Source organism: Chroicocephalus ridibundus, chromosome 5 (genome assembly GCF_963924245.1).
Source record: "Chroicocephalus ridibundus chromosome 5, bChrRid1.1, whole genome shotgun sequence".
Lineage (NCBI taxonomy): Eukaryota > Metazoa > Chordata > Aves > Charadriiformes > Laridae > Chroicocephalus > Chroicocephalus ridibundus.
Window position 1 is genome coordinate 66,717,656 of NC_086288.1, and position 25,916 is coordinate 66,743,571.

The following is a 25,916-nucleotide window of genomic DNA, read 5'->3' on the forward strand; positions in this document are numbered from 1 at the left end:
CTTTCTTTTATTTTTTATTTTTTTTAAATTCTGAATGGAAGCCACAGCTGTATGTAAACCTCTAAAATTCAAACACAGAGCTCAAAACAGACCTTGCGTGATGCAGCTAGGAACACTGAAATAAAGAACACAAAACTGCAAACAGGATGGTACACCGATAATTACATCTCAGCTAGCCACAACTTGCTTTGAGCCTCCTTCACACTACTCGTACAGCAAAACTCATTTTTAATGCCATTTACAGATCATAGTCACCTGTGAGAGTGTAATGTAACAAATTAAGCATTGTAGTATCACAGAGGGACAGAGGCTCAGAGGAAACAACAGCAAAGAGCTTCCTGTCATTTGTAATTCTTTGTTCCACACCTTATGAAAACAATTGAGAATAAAGAGAATGTTTTGTATTTTTTAAAAGCTCAAATACAATAAAAAGTCAAAAGTCTTGATACTTTAAAGGTAAAAGGTCCTTAATCTAACCAGATACCAGCTTGGGTTATAGCATAGATTTTCTTCTTTCCCATATAAACTATGGAACTAAAGTAACATTTGCAACTGTTCTTTCTCAAAATAAAACTGCCCTGAAGTACATCACACAACCACCTAATCTTCTCACTACCTCCATAAAGAAAACTTAAGATGCAAAGAGATTGCATTACACATTAAGACTGTGCAAACACTAAATTTCACACATGGATGCAAGCTTAAGGAATTCACAAGCAAACTCAAGAATCAATTATTTTTTATTTACTGCTTGGTAGTACAAAAGTCGTATATAAACTATTTTGTTAAAATACATCTGATACGCAAATTTAAGAAAGGCTGACTAATATGGCAATATCCATACCCCTACAAATTAGCAGGGTGTAGTGTTAAATGCAATGAAATAGGCACAGTTTCCAAATCCTCTTATTGAAGTAGCAGTTCACAAGTTACATTCTTGCACATATCAGGTATTATAATACCTTATGTATGTATTTTATACAGGTAAACAATGTTTTACATATCTAAGACATTTTAATATATTTAATTCTACATTTTCCCAATGGAATCAAAATAGAAACTACTTTTAAATTAAGTAAAAAAATACATATTTCTGTTTAAACTTTCTTCCACCCTTTTAGCAAATTTACTTGCAGTACTAACCCATCATGTATCAAAACACAGTATTACCAAAAGAAAACCCTTTTTTTTGGTTTGGTTTTTTTTTTTTTTTAAGCTTTTGGGACAGTCTGTAACTGTGTATCTCCTTTCTGAAAATTATTTGAAACTGCTAGGTTTTGCCCAATACTCCCTTTTCCCAGTAACATTTATTACTCATAGCTCTCAATCTCTTGCAAATTGAAAGCTAACTACTATAACCAATTCTTCCAGAAACATTAGCTTTTCATTCAAATAATCAAGTGAAGCTTGAAGAAGAAAAACAATTCAAGACTATTAAATATATGCCTGTAACGTGAGCTTGGTGTTTATGTTATACTTAATTATTGAAGCAATTCCATAAGCCAGGTATAAATTAATAGAAGCAGGGATGCTAAACACACAAGTTCCAGTCCTAGCAAAACAGTTATTTTGGGTCCTCAAGAATGAACAGTTATGTCTAAAATATCAATTTTAAAAGCAACAGTAAACCATTTATTCTTTTCAGAGCTTTGGTGGGTGGTGGGTTTAGTGGGTTTTTTTGGCAAATATGGCATCAGTGAAAAGTACATATTGATAGGTCCAGTCAGTATCTCATGGACCCAAGTAGAAGGAAGACCATCAGCAGCACATACTTTCAGCAAGAGTGAAATTAACTTAATGTTTCCTGACAAGATGTGGGAGTATCTAATACATAAGCAAGAAGATTAATTTTTATCTTTGTACACACTGATTGTTAACATTGCATAAACTGATGAAGAAACTTGATTCTCAGATATGAAGGAGAAACACAGTTTAGAGCACTTCAATTAAAAGTATTGAAAGTATTAATTAAAAACAAATCAATTCCAAAACCAACATTGATTTTCATTGAGTTCATTCTTAGAATATAGTGCAATGTCTACTAAAATGCATTACATTAGAGCTTATATTCTTAGGCACTAAGAACAAATGTTATTTTTCAGTTTCTATTACACAGCAAAATTTGCTGAAGTGTTGCAAAGATTTCCCTTTGCAGGGACAAAGCAGAGATCATGATAAGTAGACACAAAGAATTAACATCACAAAACCATCACTGGTATTTTTAGCAGTTAAGTCACTCTTAAAACATGAAGGGAGTGACACTGGCTTAAGATTTGGTGCTAATGAAAACAGCTACCCTCAGTCCAATAAAGCCACTCTGAAGTACTTTAGTATATACTCCACGGATTTTTAATGCCAAATATTCCATATCCTTATCTAATGGTTGAAATATGTTGCCTTAGCTTAATAAGGAACCTGTGGGTAAAAATAAAAGAGAAAGGCAAAACTTTTAGGCATTCTTCAAATATGAGCGAGTAGTAACAAGGAAGCAGGAGAACGAGTGTCCTTGAGGAAAGGAACCTTCCCAAGAGCTCACCCAATTGCATAGAAAAAGATGCTCTTCAGCCTCTGTTAAGTAGTAAGGAGAAAGACAATTTAATTTAACGTCTGCATATAGCTGAACCGCTCTGTCCTGTGAAATGCTCTTCACAGAGTCCGAGGGCTTATGTACTACTAAAGGCACACATGCAGCTTTTGGCTGACATAATTATTTCCTTGTTTGCTTGGCTACTAGCAGTTAGATTAAAAGAATATTTTAATCTTCCAAAGGCTGGCTTTTATCTTCAGCAAACACTTGCCAATTCTGAAGGGGAAGAACAGAGGAGAAAAATCCAGACGGACCAGAGGGGTGAACACAGTTTACCCACAGAGTAATCACATTACTCATAATATTGTGCTCATTAAAAATGCTTGATTAAGTACAAAAAAAATTAAGATTATTTGATAAGGCTTTTAACTTTTCCTGTGCAAAACCTGATATGTAATTTTTCTTTCCAAGATGAAGCCCAACATTTGGTATGAGGTCCACACAGCTCAACAGCACTTAAGTGTCTAAATCTTACTGACTTTACTGGAGAAAGCCCGTTAAATGTTTAACCTTGCATGGACGCCATCACAGAACTTGTAAAATGCTACAGTGCCATAAATATATTTCCTTAAATAGTATGCGTCTCCTGGGAGTTTTCGGTTTTCTCCAAAGTGCTAGCAGACAAGTTTCTTCTAAAAGCTCCACCTGCAAGAGAAGAAAACAATTGAAAAATAACCTAAATAGCAAAATTACTGTTAGGATGAATACGCCAATTGAAAAGTTAGCAGATGCTTTGAAATGGAACAAAAATGCCACAACTGCATGAAGTGGTTGCCATGCATTTCAAGTTTAGCACGTGAAATCCGAAACAGGAGGAACTAAAAATTCAGCTGGTAGCCATGAAAAGGATGGACAAACACATGGACAAACTGACAAATCACATCACAGCACAAAGCACACAAACTTTGAGAAGGATCCTAGGAATGGAAAGTGTCACGTAGCTTCAGTGCACCAGTACCTTACGTTTTTGTTTACCTGATAGCTTACAGTGGATGTGCAAGAGCTCAACTCAAAATTTTGACTTTGACTATCAGCTGTATATCTACTACTTTTTTTATGTGCCACTAAGCATATTTTAAATAAAACTCAACTGATGAAATGGAGGCTGCTGAGAACATGGACCTTGGACACATGGAGAAGACATGCTACAACTTCAAATGATGCAGCCAGCAAGACACTAGGATAAGCTGAAACACTGTTGAGGTCGCTTCAAGGAAATACTAAGAGCATGTCAGTTTATGGGGAAAAAAATCCCTGAACTCTAGAGTAGCAGTGAACACAAGCAACCAGCAATATTATGTCATTCGGGGACTGCCCAACTCAGGAATTCCATCTCATACAGGAACTCTCAGTAACAGAGGTTGAAGTCAGGCCACAAAGCACAAATCTACTGCCTCCAAATGCCGGAACAAACCTTTTCTGACAGCAGCTAAACACACATTCGTGTCTACCCTCTTCCTCTGCATCTGAAGATCTGAGCCAAGTTCTCCAAAACTATATGCTATTTGTCATAAATTTATTGGCTGGAGACACACAAGTCTTAAGTGCTGCTTATCTGTTCAGTTTCAGTAAATTAAACAGTAATAATTTATTAGATGTCTGAAATAAGTAATTGAAGTTAAGGTCTAATTACTACCTGTTCATATGTGAACAGCTTTTCATCACATTGGACAAAACCTGATCTAGAGCCACACTAGGGAACAGTATCACAGTCTTTCAAGCAAGATCTGTTTATTTTTTGTAGTGCTCAAACAGGCCTGGCTAGTTTCCCAGATGATTTACAAAACAGTTCTGTTGGACTGAAGAGACCTTTACAAGAGATTCCACGGAACCATTTCTCTGCTATTAGAACATTTGTTTACAGAAAGGGCAATACTTTCATCCCAAGGGAAGTTTTACAATAAAAAGCTGCCATAGATGGACATTTAAATTTTTTATAGCTATACTATCATATCCCTCTAGAGAACAGCTTATTTTTAGATTACAGTAGTAATGGTTTAAATTTAGAGAACAACTTTTAGGTAATTACAGGGAACAGCTTTCTTATTTAGGAGAGGAAAAACAAATTAGAAAGAAAACGGGACTACAAAACATTTTTAGATTGATTTCAAAAGATGCCTTTTTTCTTTTTTTTTTTTAATCAAAGTGCACTGGAATTAACTTCATTTTTAGATACACCTTTTTCTTTCTATTTCTAATGTTTAAAGAAGAAATAACTAGTCTGCCTTTAAGTCAAAAATCGTATTACGAACAGTCTGATCATGCTACCATTAGAGATACAGAAAAGAAAAAATAGTCACAGGAGTAACGAAACAATTAGCTGGGCATGAAAATGCCAATACAGCCAGTGAAGAAGAGGTTATCTCCTACGGCCTTTAGCTGATATTGATTTTTAAAAAGGGAAGAAAGGAAAAAGAAGCAACAGCAAAAAACCCTGACCACAAAAAGATAATTCTGAATCAGAAAATAAGACTAAAGTTTGTCTTTCACTGACATCTGTAGATCCTTCACAGATTACAGAGCAGCAGTGAGACAGCGGCCAATAGAAAGCTATGATTTGCCAAAATTTGCCACAGAACAAAAAGCAAAACAAAAACCCCACCTATCCTTACAGCCTGTTACCTACCTCCAAGGCAGGGCGAGCTGTACTTACACTGGCTTTGACAAGCATTTTCCAGTCTGGTCTTCCAAATGTCCAGCAATAAAGACACAACATCTTATTCCAACTTCTTAATTTTTGAAACCTGAACTCCACCTCCTTGCAAATTAGCCTACTACTTACCACCTTACCCACTGAGCAAAACAAACAATTTACTTCATTACCCTCCACACCTTTTTAAACATTTGGAAGCACAGCACATCTCCAAGTCTTTATTCCTCTATGGCAATGGTTCCAAAAAAATTGGTATAATTTCATGATGAGGCAGAGTCCAGACAAACACATCTGCTTGGTTCAACAGTTATACCTGTGCTGCCAGTTAAGGTAGGGGGGAAGTATCCCACTGCATACCAGCTGTCTACTTTGTCTTCCTTTCTAAATTGATACAATTACAGAATGTTTTCTTAACGAATAAGCAGTGGGATATAAAGAAGAGGCCACATCTTGTTCTTTGGCCTTTCAGAATTTAACCTCAAGACACCTGATTGGGTTCGGGTGCTGTTACATTTTTAAACATACCCGATTTCCACTTGTGTATTTCCCTCTTATGTTTGAAGTTACTGAGTGTTTGAAACTGGACCAAGCTGACACAACATGACTTTATCCTCTCTCTCAGCATACATAGAGTTCAGCTCTGTGCACTTTGTTCGCTTTCATCAAATCCAGTGCCTTTATTTTGTCACCCCAGAACCCTTTCTTTCCCCAAGGGTCAAGCTCTGTATTTTGAATCCCATTTGTGTAATATCACCTTTCCCCTTCAGATTATCAGTGTGCCCTCAGTTAGAAGCAAACCATATTATCTTAACAGGGTATTTCCCCCCCTGCCCCCCCGCCATTCTTAACTGTTAAAAAAAAAAAAAATAGTCAGGGGTGCATTCCAAAACTATGCCAGACACGTTTATTGACACGCTCAAGTGAACTGCTTGAGGTACCCCATTAAGTTTAATGACTCACAAGAAAATCCCTGGTTTAGTAACCTACCATAGATCCCTGCGACATGAGCCTTTTCACGTGTCTCCACTCTTTTTAGCCAAAGCTCCACTCATCTATCAGAGAAGTACTTAGTAAGCAGTCACCTTATACAGGCACACGGCACAGGGCAGCAAGCATAAGGAAGCAGCACTGTAGTTATTCCAGAGACGCAGCTGTCAGCAGTGTTTGTCTCTTGTGGGTAACAAGCACATTACCACTAAATCTGAACCATCTGAACCATTATTGCCAAAAAGTAATATGCAGATATTTTATTTCTTGGACCAGTGATGCCACCTCTGCTCAGTAGTTTTTATTTCAACACCTACTCTAATTACGAAGTCTAAATGAACAATTAAATAAGAATTGGGTGGATAATTTAACCTTTACCAATTTATCATTAACTCAGTGATCAAATGTAATTTTTGCAGACTTCTGTAGAAACTTTTGAAATTGAAAGAGGAGTTTTCACACAGAACTGATATATTTTTTGACTTCACTTCTCTTTACTGATGACCTTCACTTATTTCACAACATACCACTTCCAATATTAGTTCCCAGTGTTCGATACCTGCAGTTTATTCTGAGCTTCTCCTCTCTTGTGCCTCCGGTTTCTCAAGCGTGGCGGGTGTTTCGCTGTCTTCCTGTTTCGTAGGTGTGACCGGCATATCACCATTGACACTCTCCACACCAGTAACAGACATCAGGCTCTTCCGTTCCTTGGAATTCGATTTGTGCTCCACTTTCGTGACTCTAAATCTGAGGTAAGCAAAAGAAAGATTCAGTTATATTTTTCTAGAGATTAGTTAGATCCTTCTCAGTACCCAGTGCAGGGACAGGGACACGTTTTCAGGTCCCAAGACCTAGACAGACACCCAACAGGGACCCAGCTTCACTTTGGAGCAATCTTCCTTCCTATTACCTACATGTACTTTTAATACTACTGCCGAATCACACTTTCTCAGGGAATTGTGATTTAAAGTAGAATTCACAGATTGCATACTACTTCATAGAACAATAATTTTCTAAGACAACTACAACATAAGCTAGGAATTAGAAAATAACAAAACAGAATGGTTTCTATAGCTAACACTTACTTGAGAAAAATCAAATTCAGAAACAGAGGAATTTATTAGTGTGCACTCCTTGTTTCTTTTTAGCCAGTATCAATAGCGCAATAGCTTTGGATTTATATCTGTGGTAAATCCCCATCTATTTACACAGATCTAAAATAAAAATAAATCACATTTACTTCTACCAGAAATAACTTCAGACAAATAGTAACAGGCTTACAAAAAACAATCACTGATGCTATAAACAGAGTAGATTCAACAGAAATCTGATGCAACACGGGCCACTGTAGCATCCCTAGGAAAAGTATACAATGACGGAAGTCTTACCTTCCCACAGAAAGGACTGTAACTTCTCCAAGACGACTTCTTCTGTGCTCTTTAGATTTGTGCGCTGGCTTTATAAGATGCCATCGTTTGTGGCTACAACGAGTACAAACATCCTTTTCTATTACTCCTCCAACAGTATGGAAGTGATGGCCTTTGCAGCTGTGTTTAAATGGAACAGCACCCGGTGACAAAGGAGACCCTGGACTCACTGGACTCCCAGGAGAGGTAGGTGATAAAGGGCTGTAGGAAAAAGTGTAAAGGAAATTTGGTGTTTACTATAAAATCCTGTTTCTCAAAAAGGAAAAAAGGACAAAATATAACCTTCAGTTATGTCTAGTAAATAGCTAGTTTTTTCAGGGACCATTTATTTGTGAGGATGTTTGATTTAAGGTTCCCTCCAATATCATATTTTTGCAGTTAAAAATCACTTCCAAAAATTAATTCAGCTGCAGCCACGTGGTTAAGGTAACTAACACAAAGGGAAAGGAAATGAGGAGGAAAAAAAAAAAAGAGGCTAAAATAGAAGAGAACAGATCACATGGACTTATACTGATGAAGACATCTAATTAGCTGATTAAATTCACACTTGGAAAACTACAGAAAGTATTTCAGAATTGTTACAGTATCTTTAAGAACTCACAGAAGAGCACAGTCCCACAATACTGCAGAGGCAAAACTAAAACTTCTGCCATGAAAAGGAATCAACAGATCATTCAGCTTAAGCTTCAGAAAATCGTTTTTTTAAAAGAAAGAAAGAAAAAGCAGTACAACCTCCAAAAGGCATTTATTGAGAATATCTAATCAAATCAATCTAATTATATTCTAAAACAGAAAAGCAGATAGCATAGATAGAAAGCAGAGTATGTACATTTTTGGACTTCAGCATCAGTTTTGACACTGTCTTGCAATGCATTCTCCTAAAGCAAGCTAGAGCTCAGTGCATTAAAGGCCAAATTACGGTAGTGTAAGATAGCACAACTTGTTAAGAAAAAAAAAAAAGAACACGACATACCAGAAAGTTGTGTATCAGCAGCCTACTATGAAACTGGAAAGACATACTAAATGTGGCTACTTTGGTCCTGATGATACTAAGTGTTTTAAATAGTTCCTTGGGTAATGGAAAAGAATGGCTAAAGTACCCATTAATTTGGGTCTAATTTCTGTCATCCATAGTGACTTGTAGATGACAAGATGAGAAGTTCGGACGATCAGAACAGAGCATGTGTGTTAAAGGCACATTCACACATACATAAATCTTATTAAAAATACTGGATCTACTGCAGTAAGAAAAACACAAATTTCAGTGCTTTAGTAGAAAAAATTTACAAACACAAATTAAAAAGCAACTAGCCAGATAATCATTCTTAAGAAACAGAAGGTGAAGATCAGAAGCTCAACGTGAATCATTATGATGTTGGTGCTTAAAACGGACAAATTTCACAGTGGAGATAACAGGAATATAACCTGTGAACCTGAAGTTACATTACTCAGCATTAATCACGCCTCAACTGAACATTTCATCCAGCTTTAAAAATTTTATTTTAAGAAAAATACTAAGAGACTGAAGAGACTCCAGAGGAGAACAGAAAGAACAAATTACAGAAATAAAATGTGCCATTAAGAGACTGGCGTTACTTGGATGCTTATTTTTAAAACAAAAAATATTGACAGAAGACATTCAATGGTCTTCAAATAAATAAGAAAACGCTATAAGGGAAATAAAATCTGTTCGACATCCGACGCAAAGATAGGAACTGATGGCTTTAAGTGGCAGAAGTGCAGATCTTACTTAGCCATGACTATTCCTATAGTTAAGAAGAGTTTCAGAGCCCATTGAACGTACTGTGAAATACAGTGGATTTGCACTTGAGTAATTAAAGCTTTAGCAGTATCTGTCAGAAATTATCTAAGAGCAAACAATCATTTTTTCCTTCCCCTACTCTTTGTATTTTAATTCATCACTGAAACAATAGTCTAAGACTCCCAAAATAACAGCAAGCATACCTATACCTACACAAAAAGACTGAGTTAAAATTCAAACAAATATTTCTGCTGCACCATAAAGTTTAAAAATAATTCCTATACTTAATAAGAAAAAACCTGAACTTACAAGAGGAGTTCAATAACCAAGTCTCACACTGTTAAACCACGAGGTAAGTGGTTGCATACTCAACTATTTGTTTTGCTAAAACTATACACTCCCACTTCTTTTATTAGTGACACAGTACTACTTGAACCTTCGTCTTCTCTGCCTTGAATATGAACACGGGACTACATATGAAGAGTATTTAGAGTACTAAAGATACAGTTTAAAGGTACTTATGCACAGATACAAGTACTTTCATACAAATAATGCGTCTGCAGCTGAAGGGCTGAACTACTTTACGTAATTCTCTGAATAGGCATGCAGTAAAAAAAAAGAGATAAGTCAGCCAACGTATATTATTACCACAACTATAAAGAAAAAAGTAAGCCAGAAGGAGACACAGAAAGAGATGTCTCTTAAGTTAGCATCCATACACAAATGAAATGAGTGCTGCATATATTCTTTCAAGCCAGAGTAGCTTTGGACTAAGGCAACTTGTAAGTAACTTCACCCTAAAGCAAACAAGTATTTGCAGCCTCTGGAAATCTTCAGCCCTAAAAGCAATAAATCAGTGTTACACACCTGGAACACATATCCAGAAGAGCCAGTTGCTAACCCAGAGCATATATTAAAATTTAGTGACTCAGAGACACCACAAGGAATCAACGTATCATCTTCTTAGCTGATAATTCAGGAAATAAAACCCTTTGAAAGGGTACAGTTTTAGTTGCCTCAGGAAACATACATTAAAAAGATGAGTAATTACCTTTCAGGTTCAAAGACACTGCTATCTGCTACCATGGCCTTTAACACATCAGCATTTGCTGCAATGAGAATAAATAGAATTCTTCAAAATTGCACAGCTCTAACTTTAGAAAAAACAAACAGCAAAATTAAAGGTCCTCAAAGAAATTTCTTCTAAAAGAAAGATGACTGCATTACGTATATCTCCAAAAGGGCATGAGAGCAAATTATGCAAAGAAGTGTTAATATAATTCTATGAAATTTTCTTGAGCTACTAAAATTACAATTCATATTGCAGTCAAAGCTCTGCCCCAATACAAGCCATATAACATAGCCATATGCACAACACTCCCAAGCAAGATCTCTAAAAACTTTGAAACATGCATTTGACCACAGGAATATCACCACCTCGCATGTATAAAGCAATGCAAAAAAACCAAAAAAACCACACCCACAAAAAACATGGGGACCTAATCCCAACCTCGAGCAAAAATACACAAGCTCAAAGCCCTAACAGTTAAGGGCGGGGAACAACAAAAAAAACAACCACACAAACCCGACCCAAGAACAGGTTTTCCAAAGGATTAGTCTTCATTCAGAAGCAACTCAAAGCAAGTTCAATGCTTAGGAGAACTTCGATTTATACAAATGTAATATTAAAAGGCTACAGGTTCTTATACTATAAAAACATGCAGTCTCCTAAATGTTTCTTCAACTGGGCAAATATGTTCTGAACTAACCAGCCTTTCCATAGGCTACTTCAGTGTAATCTTATTTTTTCAGTCATATCTTCTTTATCCTTTACTTTGCACACACAACGCATGAAGATACCATGTTAAAAATTCAGCATTAGCACTAGTCTACCCTATTGTCTCAATTATGCACAAGCCTTTCATCAGACCACAGCTGCAGGAATCATTTCAAGACAACAAGTTTAATCTGGTCAAACCATAAACATTTCACATGCTTTAAACATTGCCATTAAGAAAGCAACTTTTAGTTTTTACTTCACTAACAAAACAAAAACATGAACCAAAAAAAAAAAACCAAACACCCAAATAGTTAAAATATGAAGAAATGCATGAACCAAACTTACCATACAAATGAATTTTCAGGTAAGCAAAAAACTTCCCTATTTTTTTTGAAGTTATTGCCTTCTGATGGCAATCTCAAAGAGTTAAGCATGTACAAAATGGTTATTAAATGAAAACACATGAACATACCATACTTCAGAATATCTGAAAAAACATATTTGTTATAGAACACCATCACAAAGGCTCATAACTTCAATATTGCAATACTATACCTTCATTTTTCATAATGTAGTTAACAATTTGTCCCACAGTGTCGCTATTTTCATGTATAGTTTCATTCATTTCTGTGCAAGGAGATAAAAATGTTGTCAATATCTTGGCCTTATAAATCAAGAATTTATTTATTTTAAAACAAAGTAAAAACAAAAGAAAACCTCAAGCCAAAGCAAAAAAAACAACAAACCACACACACCAGAAAAAGTTACATAAAGAAAAGACAAGGTCTATTGTCACTTTAGAGAGAAAGCTTATATAAGACTTTTTAATCCTTATGCAGAAAAAAATATAAACACAAGTTTATGGAATCTACATATCGGCTCTAACATATTTATCCAAGAGCTGAATAAACTCAATATTTTCACAAGCATACATCAAAATTCCTTCTCTAGCTCATACGGAGACAAACAAGAGAGCAGCATTTCTAATCCTAACTACAGGGAGGAAACAAACAAACAAAAATCATTAAACTGTCTCAAGTCACTATTCTAAAATAGGTATTATCATCTTCTAGTATAAGAGGGATTCAATTTAAGCCTTTCACTACAGCTACAAGGACATAATATTTGACTTTTTTAATTAAAAAAAATCTCCTATGACTACAGGAGCAAGGGATTTAAGAAAAGAAACCTCATGACCATACTTAAACACTTTTGGAATCGATTGCACCCATTAACAATACTGGAAGCCTCCCCAGAATAACCTCAGAAGGCAGAGAAAGATCAGGAAGAGAAGCAGAACAACTAAAAGGCACAGCTCTGCCCTTCCCTAATAATTGTTATGACTATCTTTACCAAAAAAAAATAAAATCAATACACAGGATTGAGGCAAGTTTGATAGGCAAGACCCTAAATTTGTCTCTTAGTAGTAATTTAGGGGCTTACCCATCTCTGTACCCACTCTTCATCCTCATACCTGCAACCTCGCAATGCAACTTCGACACAGCTGCTAACCCAAACTAAGACCTAAGAGTTGTCCCCCTTTCATTTCCGCTCGCATTGCTGTCACAACTCAGGTGAACTAACAGATCAGACAGTCCCACTCATGCATACATGCCCCAGGTGGGAATTGCTTAAGAACATGCTGACACATCATTTATTACTGCCCCACATGGCTCTACCCTTACTGCAGAGCCACTGTAATTTGCACTTGTTATGAACCTACTGACGGTAATTAATTGGGAGAAAGGAAGAGGCCCAAATATTTACAAGTGACTTGGCCCTTGTATTTACTTAGCCAAATGATATACTGGGTTACTACAGCTCTTCCCAAGTGAAAACACACTTTCTTGGTTTTTTTGGTTTTTTTTTTTTCCCCAAGTAAGAGAAGACAGGAATAAGGAACCATAAAGACAAGAGCACAAACAAACAAATGTTAGAACAAAACCAAAGATACCTTTAAGAAAACGTTATAAGCACACACATTACATAAACCAGAACGGAGACAGTCAGTCCAAAGGCTCATTTTTATGAGAGGGGAGATGAGAATGATAGCACAACAGGAACAAATTAAGATTGCTAAACATAAAACTAAGATTTTAGGCTTTAAAAGGCAGTTTTTTGTGACTCCTCAGATAGAGCTATGTATAATAATACTGTTACTAACAGCATGTGGAATGCAGAAAAGTAATCTGGTGACTCCAATTGCAGTGTATAGTTGCAAACAAATACACTGGGTACTTTGATCCCTCTGTAAGCTCTTAATTGATGTTAGAGGACTTGCGTGGGAAATTGGAACACTCCTAGTTTTGACTGGCAAAGATCAAAACCCAACAGACATATAATGGTAATAAAAATATTTTTCTTAATACTGCTTTGATGTCAAATATAGACAGAGAAATTACAGAAGTCTCACAATAAATTACTCCATAGTAGTTGCAATGTACAGAAATAAGAAGTTGTTTACTATACTTGTTGATTACCTATTTTTTCATCAACTTTTTCTTCTTCTTCTACTTCTTCAGCCTCTGTCGTACAACGATATCCCTTTTTCTTAAGGACATGACAGATGAGGATCCCCAAGAGACCCATGATGAAGAAGACAGGAACCAATGCAAAGGCAATATACTCTAGGTGTTCAGCCTTGCCATCATTGCCATCAGTTTTAGTTGTCAAAGTAGTTGTCTGTAAGCCATAGCTTGATAAAACCTGGAGAAGCTCTCCATTACCTACGTAAACAAATAAACATAGTTATTACTATACACTGCAAATCCCTTGAAAGCATTTAGAAAACTACAAGCATGACCAAATCCCCCTAGCATCAGTGTCATGTACCTTCTGTGATGACCTGAATGGGCAACACATACTCTACTGGCTGAGAACTCACACCCATAACAGTAGATATACCCTCTTCATGAAATGATTACAAAACATCTAACATACAAAAAACCCATATGATATTTCTATTTCTTCAATACAACAGTGAAGAACAAATTATATTGTAGCCTGATAGGCTCGTAATCTCAACGAGAGGGCTCACATATTTCACTGAAGAACGATAGCACCATTGCTCCTTGTTCCCATCAGTGAGGAAAATGCCATACAATTCCTCTGGTCCTAAGTTCATGCAGAGAATGAACAGGGAAGTACAGGATTTATTATTGACTCTTGCAAAGAAAAAGTATCAGGTTTGAGAGAAACAGCCTTGATTTTTCTTAGCAGTGGGATTTCACAGCACAAAAGAATTAATGTTTTCCCTCTACTTATCAGCATCAGGTGGTTTACAAATCTTAAACAAGTTAAGAATAATCCCATTTTGTATTTAAACTTGAAACAGGATGGGAAAGAGGCTTTTTTTGTTTGCAAAGAATTTAAGTTGCAGCATAGGCACACACTAACTTAATACCCACAATTAAGCATTTTTGCTTCAATTAAACTCTGAATTTAACAGATCTATATTCCACCTTACAGACTGTCCTTCTGAACTACGAATGAACTTCTGAAGTTCATTAGTCCAAAAGCTGCTAAAAGTGGCTCTGATTAGATCAGGTTGCTCAGGTAAACTCCATCTGAAGAATGGACATTCCACAACATTTCTGGGCAACCTCTTCCAATATTTGCCCACTTTTATTGCCAATATACACAGTTAAAATAAAATCTCAGTAAAAGTATACCAGTTCAACTGTTCCGCTAAATCCAAAATTGCATGTTTGCATACAGAGAATTCCTTCCGAGCCTCTAGAGTTTGTACACACTCCCCACCCCATATAATAAAGATTTAATTATTAGTCTTCCAACATGCAAGAATATTCCTGCATTTCTACCCTCTATTCTTCTCCACTTCAGCTGAACAAAATTTTTTGGAGTATGAAAGAATGACAACAAAAAAGACTAATAAAAAAAATCTAACATGATTTCAACATATTTTCCACCTACTTGTATTAAAACGGACAAGACAACTCACAATCTTTCCATTAATCAAACTGGTTGAAGGAATGAAGACTCATCAGAAAGCCATTTATGTGACAGTGACACTTTCACAATGGAAATGTCTGGAGCAATCAAATCCCTCCCTTCAAAAAAAAATAATTAATGTAAGCCTCCAAAAAATTGCCAAAAGACTTATTTCACAAACATTCTACTGCACTGGCTGTGCAACTGAGTTGTATTTGAAAAATACTAGTAAGGTAACAGATAACTAAGAAAAGATTTCTAAAACTGCAGTTAGACATTTACCTTAGTTTTCTTTATATGAAACACTAAACCTTTTCTTCTTAAAGTATTTCTGAATTTTTCAGGACAGTCCTGAGCTGTCAGTTCAGTAGTAACTAATGCACAAGTGAAAAAATAATGGCACTTCTTTGAAATAGCAATTGATAAAATTCCCATTAGCAAAAAGAAGCATTAAACATTTCTCTAAACTGATTTTCTAGACAATATTAGAAACACGGAAAAATAGAAAGAAATGCAAACAAACTACTGAATAGATCACAAGGCTAAATGCTAAAATAAAATCTCAGGATGTTTGCTTTGCACAAAGCCGGATGTTGTAGATTGCTCCCAAAACCAAAAGAGAAAGCTATGCACTTTTAAGAAAGGCCAGCAATCCTACTGATAATTGTATATAGATGTTACTACATAAGTAACCTTTAGAAGCTTTAACTTATGCCTGAGTAGGACAACTGAACAATATATACAATTTAACACTTTAATACTGTAATTGCTTTACACTACAAGGAAACAAAAGACAGGAAAGATTAACCAACACAATCATGTAACTGAGAAGGTTCATCTTACATACAGTTTATTTGCTTTCTAAGAATTTATAATTCATGTTTAAATATACCATGGTTCTTTTTTTTTTTTTTCTTCCAAATCATCAGGTAGCAAGAGGTACAAAGCCCCCTACTTAATCACACAAAACAGCTTCATTTACTTCCCAGGCAGGAGAAAAGCCATCAAACCAGAGGAGTGTTATTTTGATAACTATAACACCTCCAGATCTAAGAAATCCAACTTAAATAGCATACATCACAAGCTCAGAAAGGTCTAATAAATAAACATCCTTCATGTTCAAGTATACGACAAAAATAGGCAGATGTTTTGGCTTTTGCTGCACATTATCCATTTTAAGAATGAATGGGAAAGACCTATGACACTATTTCGAAGATATCAACAGCCACTTACTAGTCGAGCTACTGAGTGGAAGAAGGAGGATCAAAAAAAGAAACTCCAAATCAACTTTTCAGGTTTTCTACATCTCTCTGTGGCAAGAGTGACACGCATTGCCCCAACAAGGAACATCTCTTGACATTTCTCTATAACCATGGTAGGTAATTCCCACTTCAAACCTAGACAGCGAGTGGACATTATCGCATGGCTGATGGCTCGTGCTTCAGACTGGCCGAGTTGCAGTTCATTACAGTTTCTCAAAACGCAAAGCGGCTTTAAGAGGTCCCTTCCCCTTCAGTCCTCTGCTGCCCCACTGGCTGTGCTCCTGACAGACCATAGCCCTAAGAACAGTTTTAAACTGGATTATCCAGATGACCAAGGTTTAAGAAAAACACCTCAAGAAGTTTTCATCTTTTAAGCACTCATTTTACTGAATCAGTATAACCAGCATTTTGGGAAACTGCTCTATCAAAACACTGAGTAAGCTGAAGTGAGGGAACAAGCAACCATGAACAAGGAGCAATACATCTAGAACAAGCTTCCCTCAAGTTACTGTAATAACATGGAGCCATACTCTCAGAGTATGCTCCTAAAATAAGGGCATGAGGATTAATTACATGTAAAAAAAGTATAATGTCCTACATTTTTATTTTTTTTTAAAATCATCAACTTGAAACACTGTTGATTTGACACAGCCCCTGAAAACATACATACAATTTAAAATACAAAAGTGATTCACAAAGCTGCATACAATCAACAAAAGAGAACAATTGCACAAAGGATACAGGAAAATGCATCCCAAGTACTATTAAATGTTGACAGCAAACATGAAAAAAAAAAATCTATGTAAATGAGCCAATGTGAAGTTCACAAGCAATTCCAGTGACATCACATTTTCAAGGACAGATCATTGCTGAGCAGTCACTAAATACCATCTCCACCCTCCAAAAAAAGCAAACCAAACTCAGGTTGATATTTCCAGCCTGTAAAAGCTTCCATAGTAAGAACCATGTTTTGGGTTTCTTTGTTTTCTGTTTCTTTTTCTACCTACATAATCTGTTCCGTGATTTAGTTTAGTACTTCTGCTCATAGACTGCCACCTGAAACGCCAATGAGAAAACCTCATCAGCTACGATCTAATCTGCAGTCAAAAGGTCATGACAATCTAGACAAATTCTCAAAGGATAGATGCAACCTACACAAGGTAAAATAAAACTTAAAAAATGCCAGAACTGTGCCTCTCTTGGCACCTTTTTTCCCCCCTCACAAAAGGATGTTGAAGAACTCATAATTTATCAGCTGAACACTCTGTAGCACAGATTAGTCAACTAGTTGGATTGAGATTTAGAGAGCTTTTGAACTAGTCAGGAAAACATACTTGAATATTTTTTTCCATTTAAATATTCATTAACAAACAGATACTCCAACATACCAGCCTATATAGATAAGCCTACGTGACTTTTTCTTCAGTTGTCCTTAGGTATCTAAAAATCCATTTCTCCCATTAAAATTCAACAAGATGCAAACAACTTTGCAAGGTATTTTGCTTATTACTAGTAAAAAATTAAATCAATAATATTTCTATATAAATAGATAACTTTTAATATAAATAGATAAAAAATCCATAAACTGCTTGATGCCGTTCATTTTATGTTCAGAGATGTAAAAATTCACCAAAAGCAAACCAAAAATATCCCAGAAGAAATCACCCGGATCAAATACTTGGTGCCGTGTAACCACACAAGCAGAGCAAAGCACTCGGCTTTCATTATCAAACACCCTACACATGGCAAGAAGCCTGCCCTCAAAAACCACAGCAGTTGACATAATGCAAAAAAAAAAAGCTCACCTAGCTAGTGAGCAATATATTTCATGTCCCCAAATCATAGCTACATCATTCATTGTATGTTCCCTATTCCTCTTCCCCAGAGGCATATTATGCTGATTAACAGACTGTTGATAGTCTCTACCTCATTCTCATGATGCAGGATGTTGCTTCACAATGTTTTTTTATAACAAGTTCAGGCCATAGCAATATTCTTTGACTCAAGTCAATTCATACAGAAATTCATTTCCTTCAGTGTTTTGCTGTCCTGGCATATTTATATACCTGTCATCATATACCTACATATCAAAATTACTTGAACATGTGATCTAAAAAGATTTATGAAGCAATATTCAGCATGCTTAAAGTGATGCATAAGCTGCGGATCACAGATTGCATTCGTGCTACTAATACAGAACCCGTGTACTCGTTTGCTTAAAAAGGAATATGTTAGGTATTGAACTTCAATATTGTCTGCCCTTACTTAATCCTTACCTAAGGAGTAAAATATAAGGACAGTCAACCTCAGACAAGTCTTTTACACTGTTTCTGATCATCACTACTCTGACACAAAGATAATGTTCCTCCATCTCAGCAATGGCTCAAGAAAATTTTACAGCACCTTTAGGAAACAGAATACAGGAAGAAAAAAGTTAGCACGTTAATGAAAAAATATTTCATCCTTCATTAAATTGCAATTTTTACATGGCCTAGACATATCTATTAACATTCTAGTTAAACACTTTGTGCCCTCTGTATTAGTAAAATAACATTTGACCACAAAAATATTCCAAGACTACAGTATCTTGAAGGCTGGGATAAGAATGAAGCCGGAGCAGACCATGTAAGCAAAGGTAGTGCTTTGTAACGAACTTCCTTTCCTCTGGCGGTTTCATAAACTCAGAAAAGTGAGATGAGAGCACCTTAGAGAGGTCATTGCACTTCATCCCACTGTCAAAAAGCAGGATTAACTGTACCTAGACAACTATCTGCCAAGCATGGCTAGAGATCCTGCAAACTTGCCCTCCACACCTATTTTCTTTCTCACTGCAAATAGAGAGTCAGAACAATTCCTCCTTTAGTATCTACTATCACAATATCAGACTCTGCTTTGCACTGAGTTACAGAATTACTCTTTCCTTAGTTTTAGCTGCATGTACTTGAAAAGATTTCATGCTTGGCACGATCACTAGGACCTCCCCGATATGAGCCCCGGTTATCTCAAAGCTTTGCTTTTAGCATTGGTCTAAATAGACAATTCTCAAACTTTTCATAAAGCACAGGAGAAATCTCTAGAAATATTTAATATCGCTTAAAGAACAACTCAGATTCTTGAAAAATAAACCCTTTTTGTAACAAAGATCAAACCCGTTTGTTATATAAGCAATATAAAACTCATCATTAAAGTAATGCATTACATTAATTTTTCTAAATCTCCTATACTAAACTTGAGCATAGTTTACATCTAGCTGTTTACTTCAAGCACATTCCAGTTGTTTTTTGTATTGTTTAATTCACAGAAAGTAGCCCATAAACAATGATGTTATCTTCTCTCTGCTCTACTGATAAAGAATCCTATTTGGTTACTCTGGATTTAGCCTATTGCGCCCACACCATTTATTTCTTATGGCATGCCTTTTAAAGAACTTTGCTCACATCTTATGAATTTGATTGTTCCAGCAATCTACCTGCTAAAAATAAGTACATACAAATTCACTATCTTCTTCTCCATAACGTTTAATGAGTTACATGATCGTCTTTCCTGCTTTCAGGAACAAAAACGAAGATATCGGTCTCACAGTACACAAACTATTGTTGGCCTTAATGGTAATTCATATTTATAAATATGATCAATATACAACCTATTTAAGTACAAGAGAAATGAAATATTCAGATATGGTTTATGATCTGCTCAAACATCTCAGCTAAGCATGGCTGGAACAACATCAGCTTATATATTTCTCCGCCTCCTCACCATTAATGTGCCAGTTCACCCATCTGTGGAAAAAGGGCAACCACGGTTCAAAATAATTTAGGCAGAATATGGTTTTCTTGAGTGTTTTTTTGGTTCAGGGTTTGTTGTTTGGGTTTTTTTCCTTTTTCTTTCTTTCATACCCGTATCACTTCTAATTCAACACACTGTGTGGATCTACAATCTGTTTAAAGGGCATCATCAAAGGACTGCTTAAATTGGCAACGGCACCAGGAGGAATGGTCAGGCAGCAGCAACCTCCATTCACCTGATGATCATACCTAGTGCTTCATCCTCTCCCGGCTCCAGGGGAAGGAGACTCTGAACTGCATTAAACTATAATGACACTTCCTACCTCCAGGGTGAACATCTAAGGTGGATGGATGCACGCTTTCATTTAAAGCATTCATTTTAAGTATCATTTAAAGTCAAACTTTTTTTGATTTCAAATTACACACTTCTAAATTCAGGCATAAAAATAGAAAAAAAAACCCCTTGTTTATTAGCTCAATTTCCTAAATACACGCTAAATACCTCACTCAAGTATTTAACAAAACTAACTTATTTTTAGAAAAACTTACTAAGGTAACGGAGTTTTAGTGAAATTAATTAAATGCAAAAAATGGCTACCTTACGTCCCTTGGCATTTCTGAAGTGGTGGATATTTCCTTAAAAGAAAGAAGCTCTAAATCAGCTATTTACTTTCATTCAATACATTCAACTTACTTAGGTATAAAATAAAGCATTCTACTAGAGCTGCAGTAGAGCTTTCTTTTATCAAAGTCTAATTTCATTTTCTAGATTCTTAATTCAAATGCTTAGCACTGAATTTGTTTAGAACTCTGATGGTAATTATGTACTGATTTAATACAAGTTTTATTTATTTTAATGATAGTAAATTTAGCCAGAACAGTTTGCTGCAACTTCAAATTAAATATACTTTTTAAGAGTTATCTGATTTAAATAGTACTTATCTCTTCTGGACACTGCAGTCAAATTGCCTTTGCGTAACTAAGCAGATGAAATAACAAGCAATTTCAATCACAAGTCAAAATATATCACTGCCAAAAAACAGACACACAGAAGGTATTTCAGAAATGTTTGGGCTTCTCTGCCTTACTAGTAAGGTGGTAGCTACAGAAGAGACCAGGCAAACTAGAAAAGGCAGCAAAGAACAGGTTAAAAGAAAAGTTTATTTTCCAGAGGAAAAAAATCTTAAATGAAGAAAACCTATTGCCTACCATTTGCTTGTCTATTGTTCAAGGAAATTGTACTTTAGGGAATATGCATAAACTGAATAACAGAGGAAAACCACCTATCATCAAAGAGGAACATTCAACAAGTTTGTGAATTCCGCTCAACTTCTAGCGTAATCAGAACATAGGACCAGAAGTGAAGCAAGCAGGAAGTCTGATGAGAAAAAGGAAGCCACATGATGAAAGATCATACTGACAACTAGTAACAGTAGTGCCAATTCCCTTAGAGGGTAAGCAACGTTGTTTAAGGTTTCCTGTTAAGAACAAACCTCAACACTTATATTAGATTTGTCAAAAGCAGCATCTCAGAAAAGCAAGCAGAAGGATCAACCACGTTTCTTTTGAGATGGTTCCAACTGCACCTACTTTAAGAACACTCAGGGATGACCTACCTGAACATAGTAGCTAACGGCACCCTTCCTACCCAACATTGTGTTCAAAACCATAAAACCACAAGTCTTTCATAGTTCCTCAAGCTGGAGCCTGCTAAGAGTCCTTAAACTAGAGATCAAGTCTTTGGTTCACTGAAGTCACCACAAAAATTGTGACCGTGGGCAAATTTTGCAGTAGGTCTGCAAAGACAGCTTTCTACTCTGACCCCTGAGAGATAAGTCTGAGCCCCGATGAGTTCTTTCCCAATCCACATTTATTTCTGAATTATGTTCCCTATCAACACTTTCAGTATGTTGTCTGCAGTAAGTTTTAGTCGGGCTTCCCTGAAAGTCTGGGGATGGGGATTCAGAGAGGGGATGCATCCTACCTAAGGACAGATCCTATTAACAACAAACTATAGCTAAAAGCATTACCATATAATGCACGTAACCCTCAACAATACTAAAACATTGCAATCTCTACTCTCCCAGATAGAGCTTTTTAGGAACCAAAAAGGAAGACCAAACCTAGTAAATCATCTTGTCCCATCACCCAGTCAGTCCAAACATGAAAAAGGGAAAAACAGCAATATGAAGGGCAGTAACAGAGACTCAAGTCCATTCCTTGTGTGCGGTTGATAACGCTGTGGAAACATATACGGAGACAAAAAGCTCATGTTTCACTGTTTGGCAATGTTAAAATTGCAGTGCTTACGGCATAATTGCTTTGGTCACTACTTGTGCTGCACATAACTCCTACCGCAAAAATACACAGAACTGACGCTTTGCATTTCTGTTGGAAAACTTTTTCTCAAATTTCAGTTTTCAAGTAAAATATGCACTGCATGCAGCTACCATGCACATTTAATAAGCACACTTCACCAGTTTGGCTGTTTAAAGAAAAAAAAAATCCGTCCTGAACACCCCAGATACTTAAGAGTACTCCATACCACGGAATTTACATGTGCAAGCAGCGTCTAGCAAGCAACATTAAAACAATGCTACCAAATACATCATAGCAATGCATTTATGCAAACTAACATCCACACTAGTTTAGATGAGTCAAAAATCAATTTTAATCAAAAGCAGTGTATCTCCCGTGTGAAGATACAGCAGATAAACCAACAGAAAGCATTTAGCAAACTCGGAGGAAGGAGAAAATTCTTTCATAGCTTTCCCATTTCCGGCTAGACTTGCTAACTTTTAGGTAAGTACAATTCTATTCATCTAGATACACCAGACTAAATTACTGCTATCGTTATTAAATCCTCCCAATGCACATGGCATACTAACAGCCCTGCACTGCCTTCAAGCTCAATAAAGCAATCCCGAGTATAAACATTTGTTAAAAGTTAGTATAAAACTATGTATACACATCCCTTGGTTTACTAAAACATCTGTTACACTGTCTTCAAGATGCCAACTGTATAATAATCTCCACATGCAGAAACATGCAGTAAGATGCCAAAGCAACAACCATCAAAGAGCAAATTCATTTTTTTGTCTATTAAAAAAATCTTTTAAACTAAAGAAACCGGAGGGGAAGAGGGGAGGAGTCCTCCTCTTAACTCTGCATACAAAACCTGAAACAAATAAGAACTAGGGCCTTGGAGAGCATCAACTACCACTCAACACAAATTTTTGAAATTTAAGACGCTTAAACTCTTTCATTGAAATTGATTAGCTGGGGGAAAAAAAAGTCTGATAATGCTCGTATCTTTAGCAACCATTCTACTGTACCCAGTTGTGCCTAGTGGTACTTATTTCCTTTTGCTCACCTGAAGGGAAGGATGGACTGGCTGATAAGCCCTCCATTCCTCTTGCTTTCGGAAAACAAATAGCAGACGGTAAATAATCTCAATCCTTTCTCACCAAGCTGGCCTGCACCAAGTAATAACATACAAAAGATGTACAAAAGTACAGAAAGACTAGAAACATTTTGTGCCTAATTTTATGCTAATAAGTATGGTCATGCCAACTCTTTCTGCTAAGCGTAGGTTTATCTAAACAAGCCGGTACACTCTTATCAGGTATATACCAGCCAGAAGTAATACCGCTGATCAAGTTGAAACTCACACCAGGTAAGAACGAGCATCAGCCTGAACACAAGGGTTTGAGAAGTGCAGACGGCACACGAAAAAGCACTTCTTACAACACAGGCAACAAAATCAGTTTTACTTTGAGATTATTAGTACCATAACATTTGGGGTTAGAGATAAACAAAGAAAATGTCATTTAAAACTAACTTCCTCTGGCGCTTGTACATGTGCGAGCGTTCTTCAGAGATCTCAAGGGTTACAGTCAAGTGAGTTCCCAAAAACCAAGTTAAGTCTCACAACAGACAGTGAAGCAGAAGCAATTCCTTGATGCATTTCTACCCCGGGAGCCACCCGATCGCAGCCTGAAGCGAAATCTGCTACGGAGGAGCTGCCAGACCCGAGTCTGTACGCTTCATTAGGGGTCTTTTTCTTTCTTTTTCCCACTCCCATACCTGATTACGTTAACAGTCCGGGGCGGGGGGCTGTCGCGACATTCAGAACCGTTTTATCGCTGGAAGCCGGGGGGGGGGGGGAACACGCGCGGCACCGTCCCCCCCTGCCCGCCGGAGCGGGACGGGCCGCTCCCGCCCCCTCAGCGCTGCCGGAGCCGCCCTCCCGCCTGACGGGCGGCCGAACCTTCTCCCGCTGCCACCGTGAAGCCCCGACCCCCCTCCTCCTCGCCCCCGCTGGCTCCCCCCGCAGTAGGGCAGGGACAGGGCGGAGGGGGGACGTGCCCCTCTCCTGCTCCTCTCCTTCGGGCCGCGGCGCGGGGGCTCAAACGCCGGGTACCCCCGAGCCACCCCCCGCGGAGCTCCCGGGGGAGAAGCAGCGAGGCACCCGAACTGGGGGGAGAGGCCGGCGGGGCCCGGCAGCTCGCACCCCTCGCCGAGGTCACAGCCGGCGGCGGGAGCCCAGGGGCTTCCCGGCTTGAAGCTTCCCCTCCGGCGGAGCTCCCGCCCGCAGGGAAGGTACCGAGGCCGCAGCGACCCACCGAGAGCGGAGCGGTTGCCCAGCCCGGCAGCCGTGGGGCCCAGCGAGGGAGCAGTCGGCGGGATCCCGCCCGTCGCCGGCGGAGCCATACCCGCCACCTCCGCCTCGGCAGCCGCGCTGCCGCCCGGCCCGGCCCAGCCCACCGGCGGCGGGGCGCGCCCTGCCCGCAAGGCGCCTGCGCCGAGCAGCTGGCGCGGGGCGGTGCCAGGGCCGGGCGTCCCGCCCTCCCTGAGGCGGGGGGCGGTGACCCATGTCGGGAACCGCCGCGTGGGGAAACCGGGCCCGTGCCGCGGCGGGGAAGCCTGGGGAGCAGTTTGATGTCGCAGCTCCTGGACATGGTGTCCTGAGGCCGGCCCGCCCCCGGCCCCTCAGCCCGGGCAGCCGGGGGGCAAGATGGAGACGGGGCGGGCTGAGCTGACTGCGCGCCCCGCTGCCGAGCGGCCGCAGGGGCTTGTGGAAGCTGCCGCCACCACTGCAGCGTTCGTGGAAACATAGAGTGGGTTCGGAGGGGCTGGAAAGATCGTCTTATTCCAGCCTCCCACTAGACCAGGTTGCTCAAAGCGCCGTCCGGCCTGGTCTTCAATACTTCAGGGATGGGGTATCCACAGCTGCTCAGGGCAGCCTGTGCCAGTGCATCACCACCCCCGCAGTGAAGAATTTCTTCCTAACCTAAATCTCCCCTCTTTCAGTTTAAAACTGTTACCCCTCGTCCTAGCACTTCATTCCCTGATAAAGAGTCCCTCCCCATCTTTCCTGTAGGCCCTTTATTCGTTACTGGAAGGGGCTGTAACATCTCCCCAGGGCCTTCTCCAGGCTGAACAAGCCCAGCCCTATCAGCCTGTCCTCACAGGAGACTCGCAAGTGTTTGGAAACTTAATTATGACACTGCATTAGCTGTCAGCACATGGGGACATTGCTCACAGGCACCCTATTACTTCTTCCCAGCCACAAGGCTTTAAATTCATGCTTTATTCCTTAATTCTTCGCAGCTAAACTCCAGCTTAGATTGACACTCTGGTAAACTAACTCTGGTGCTTAGATCTTGGCCCACTATATTCCAGCATCTGCAACTGGCTTTTCTACTGTCGTGGCATGAAA

At 38.3% G+C, this 25,916-nt stretch overlaps 1 protein-coding gene across 1 annotated transcript; it reads right to left on the minus strand.

The window, feature by feature from the left end:
- Positions 1-105: 105 nt before the first annotated feature.
- Positions 106-24,953, minus strand: RELL1 (RELT like 1). The gene is made up of 7 exons (XM_063336589.1): positions 24,820-24,953; positions 13,677-13,922; positions 11,752-11,823; positions 10,468-10,525; positions 7,616-7,855; positions 6,787-6,974; positions 106-3,232 (listed from the first exon to the last, which is right to left on the minus strand). The coding sequence occupies exons 1-6, from the start codon at positions 24,905-24,907 to the stop codon at positions 6,794-6,796; spliced, it is 885 nt and encodes a 294-aa protein (XP_063192659.1). The 5' UTR covers positions 24,908-24,953; the 3' UTR covers positions 106-3,232; positions 6,787-6,793.
- Between the last annotated feature and the right edge of the window lie 963 nt (positions 24,954-25,916).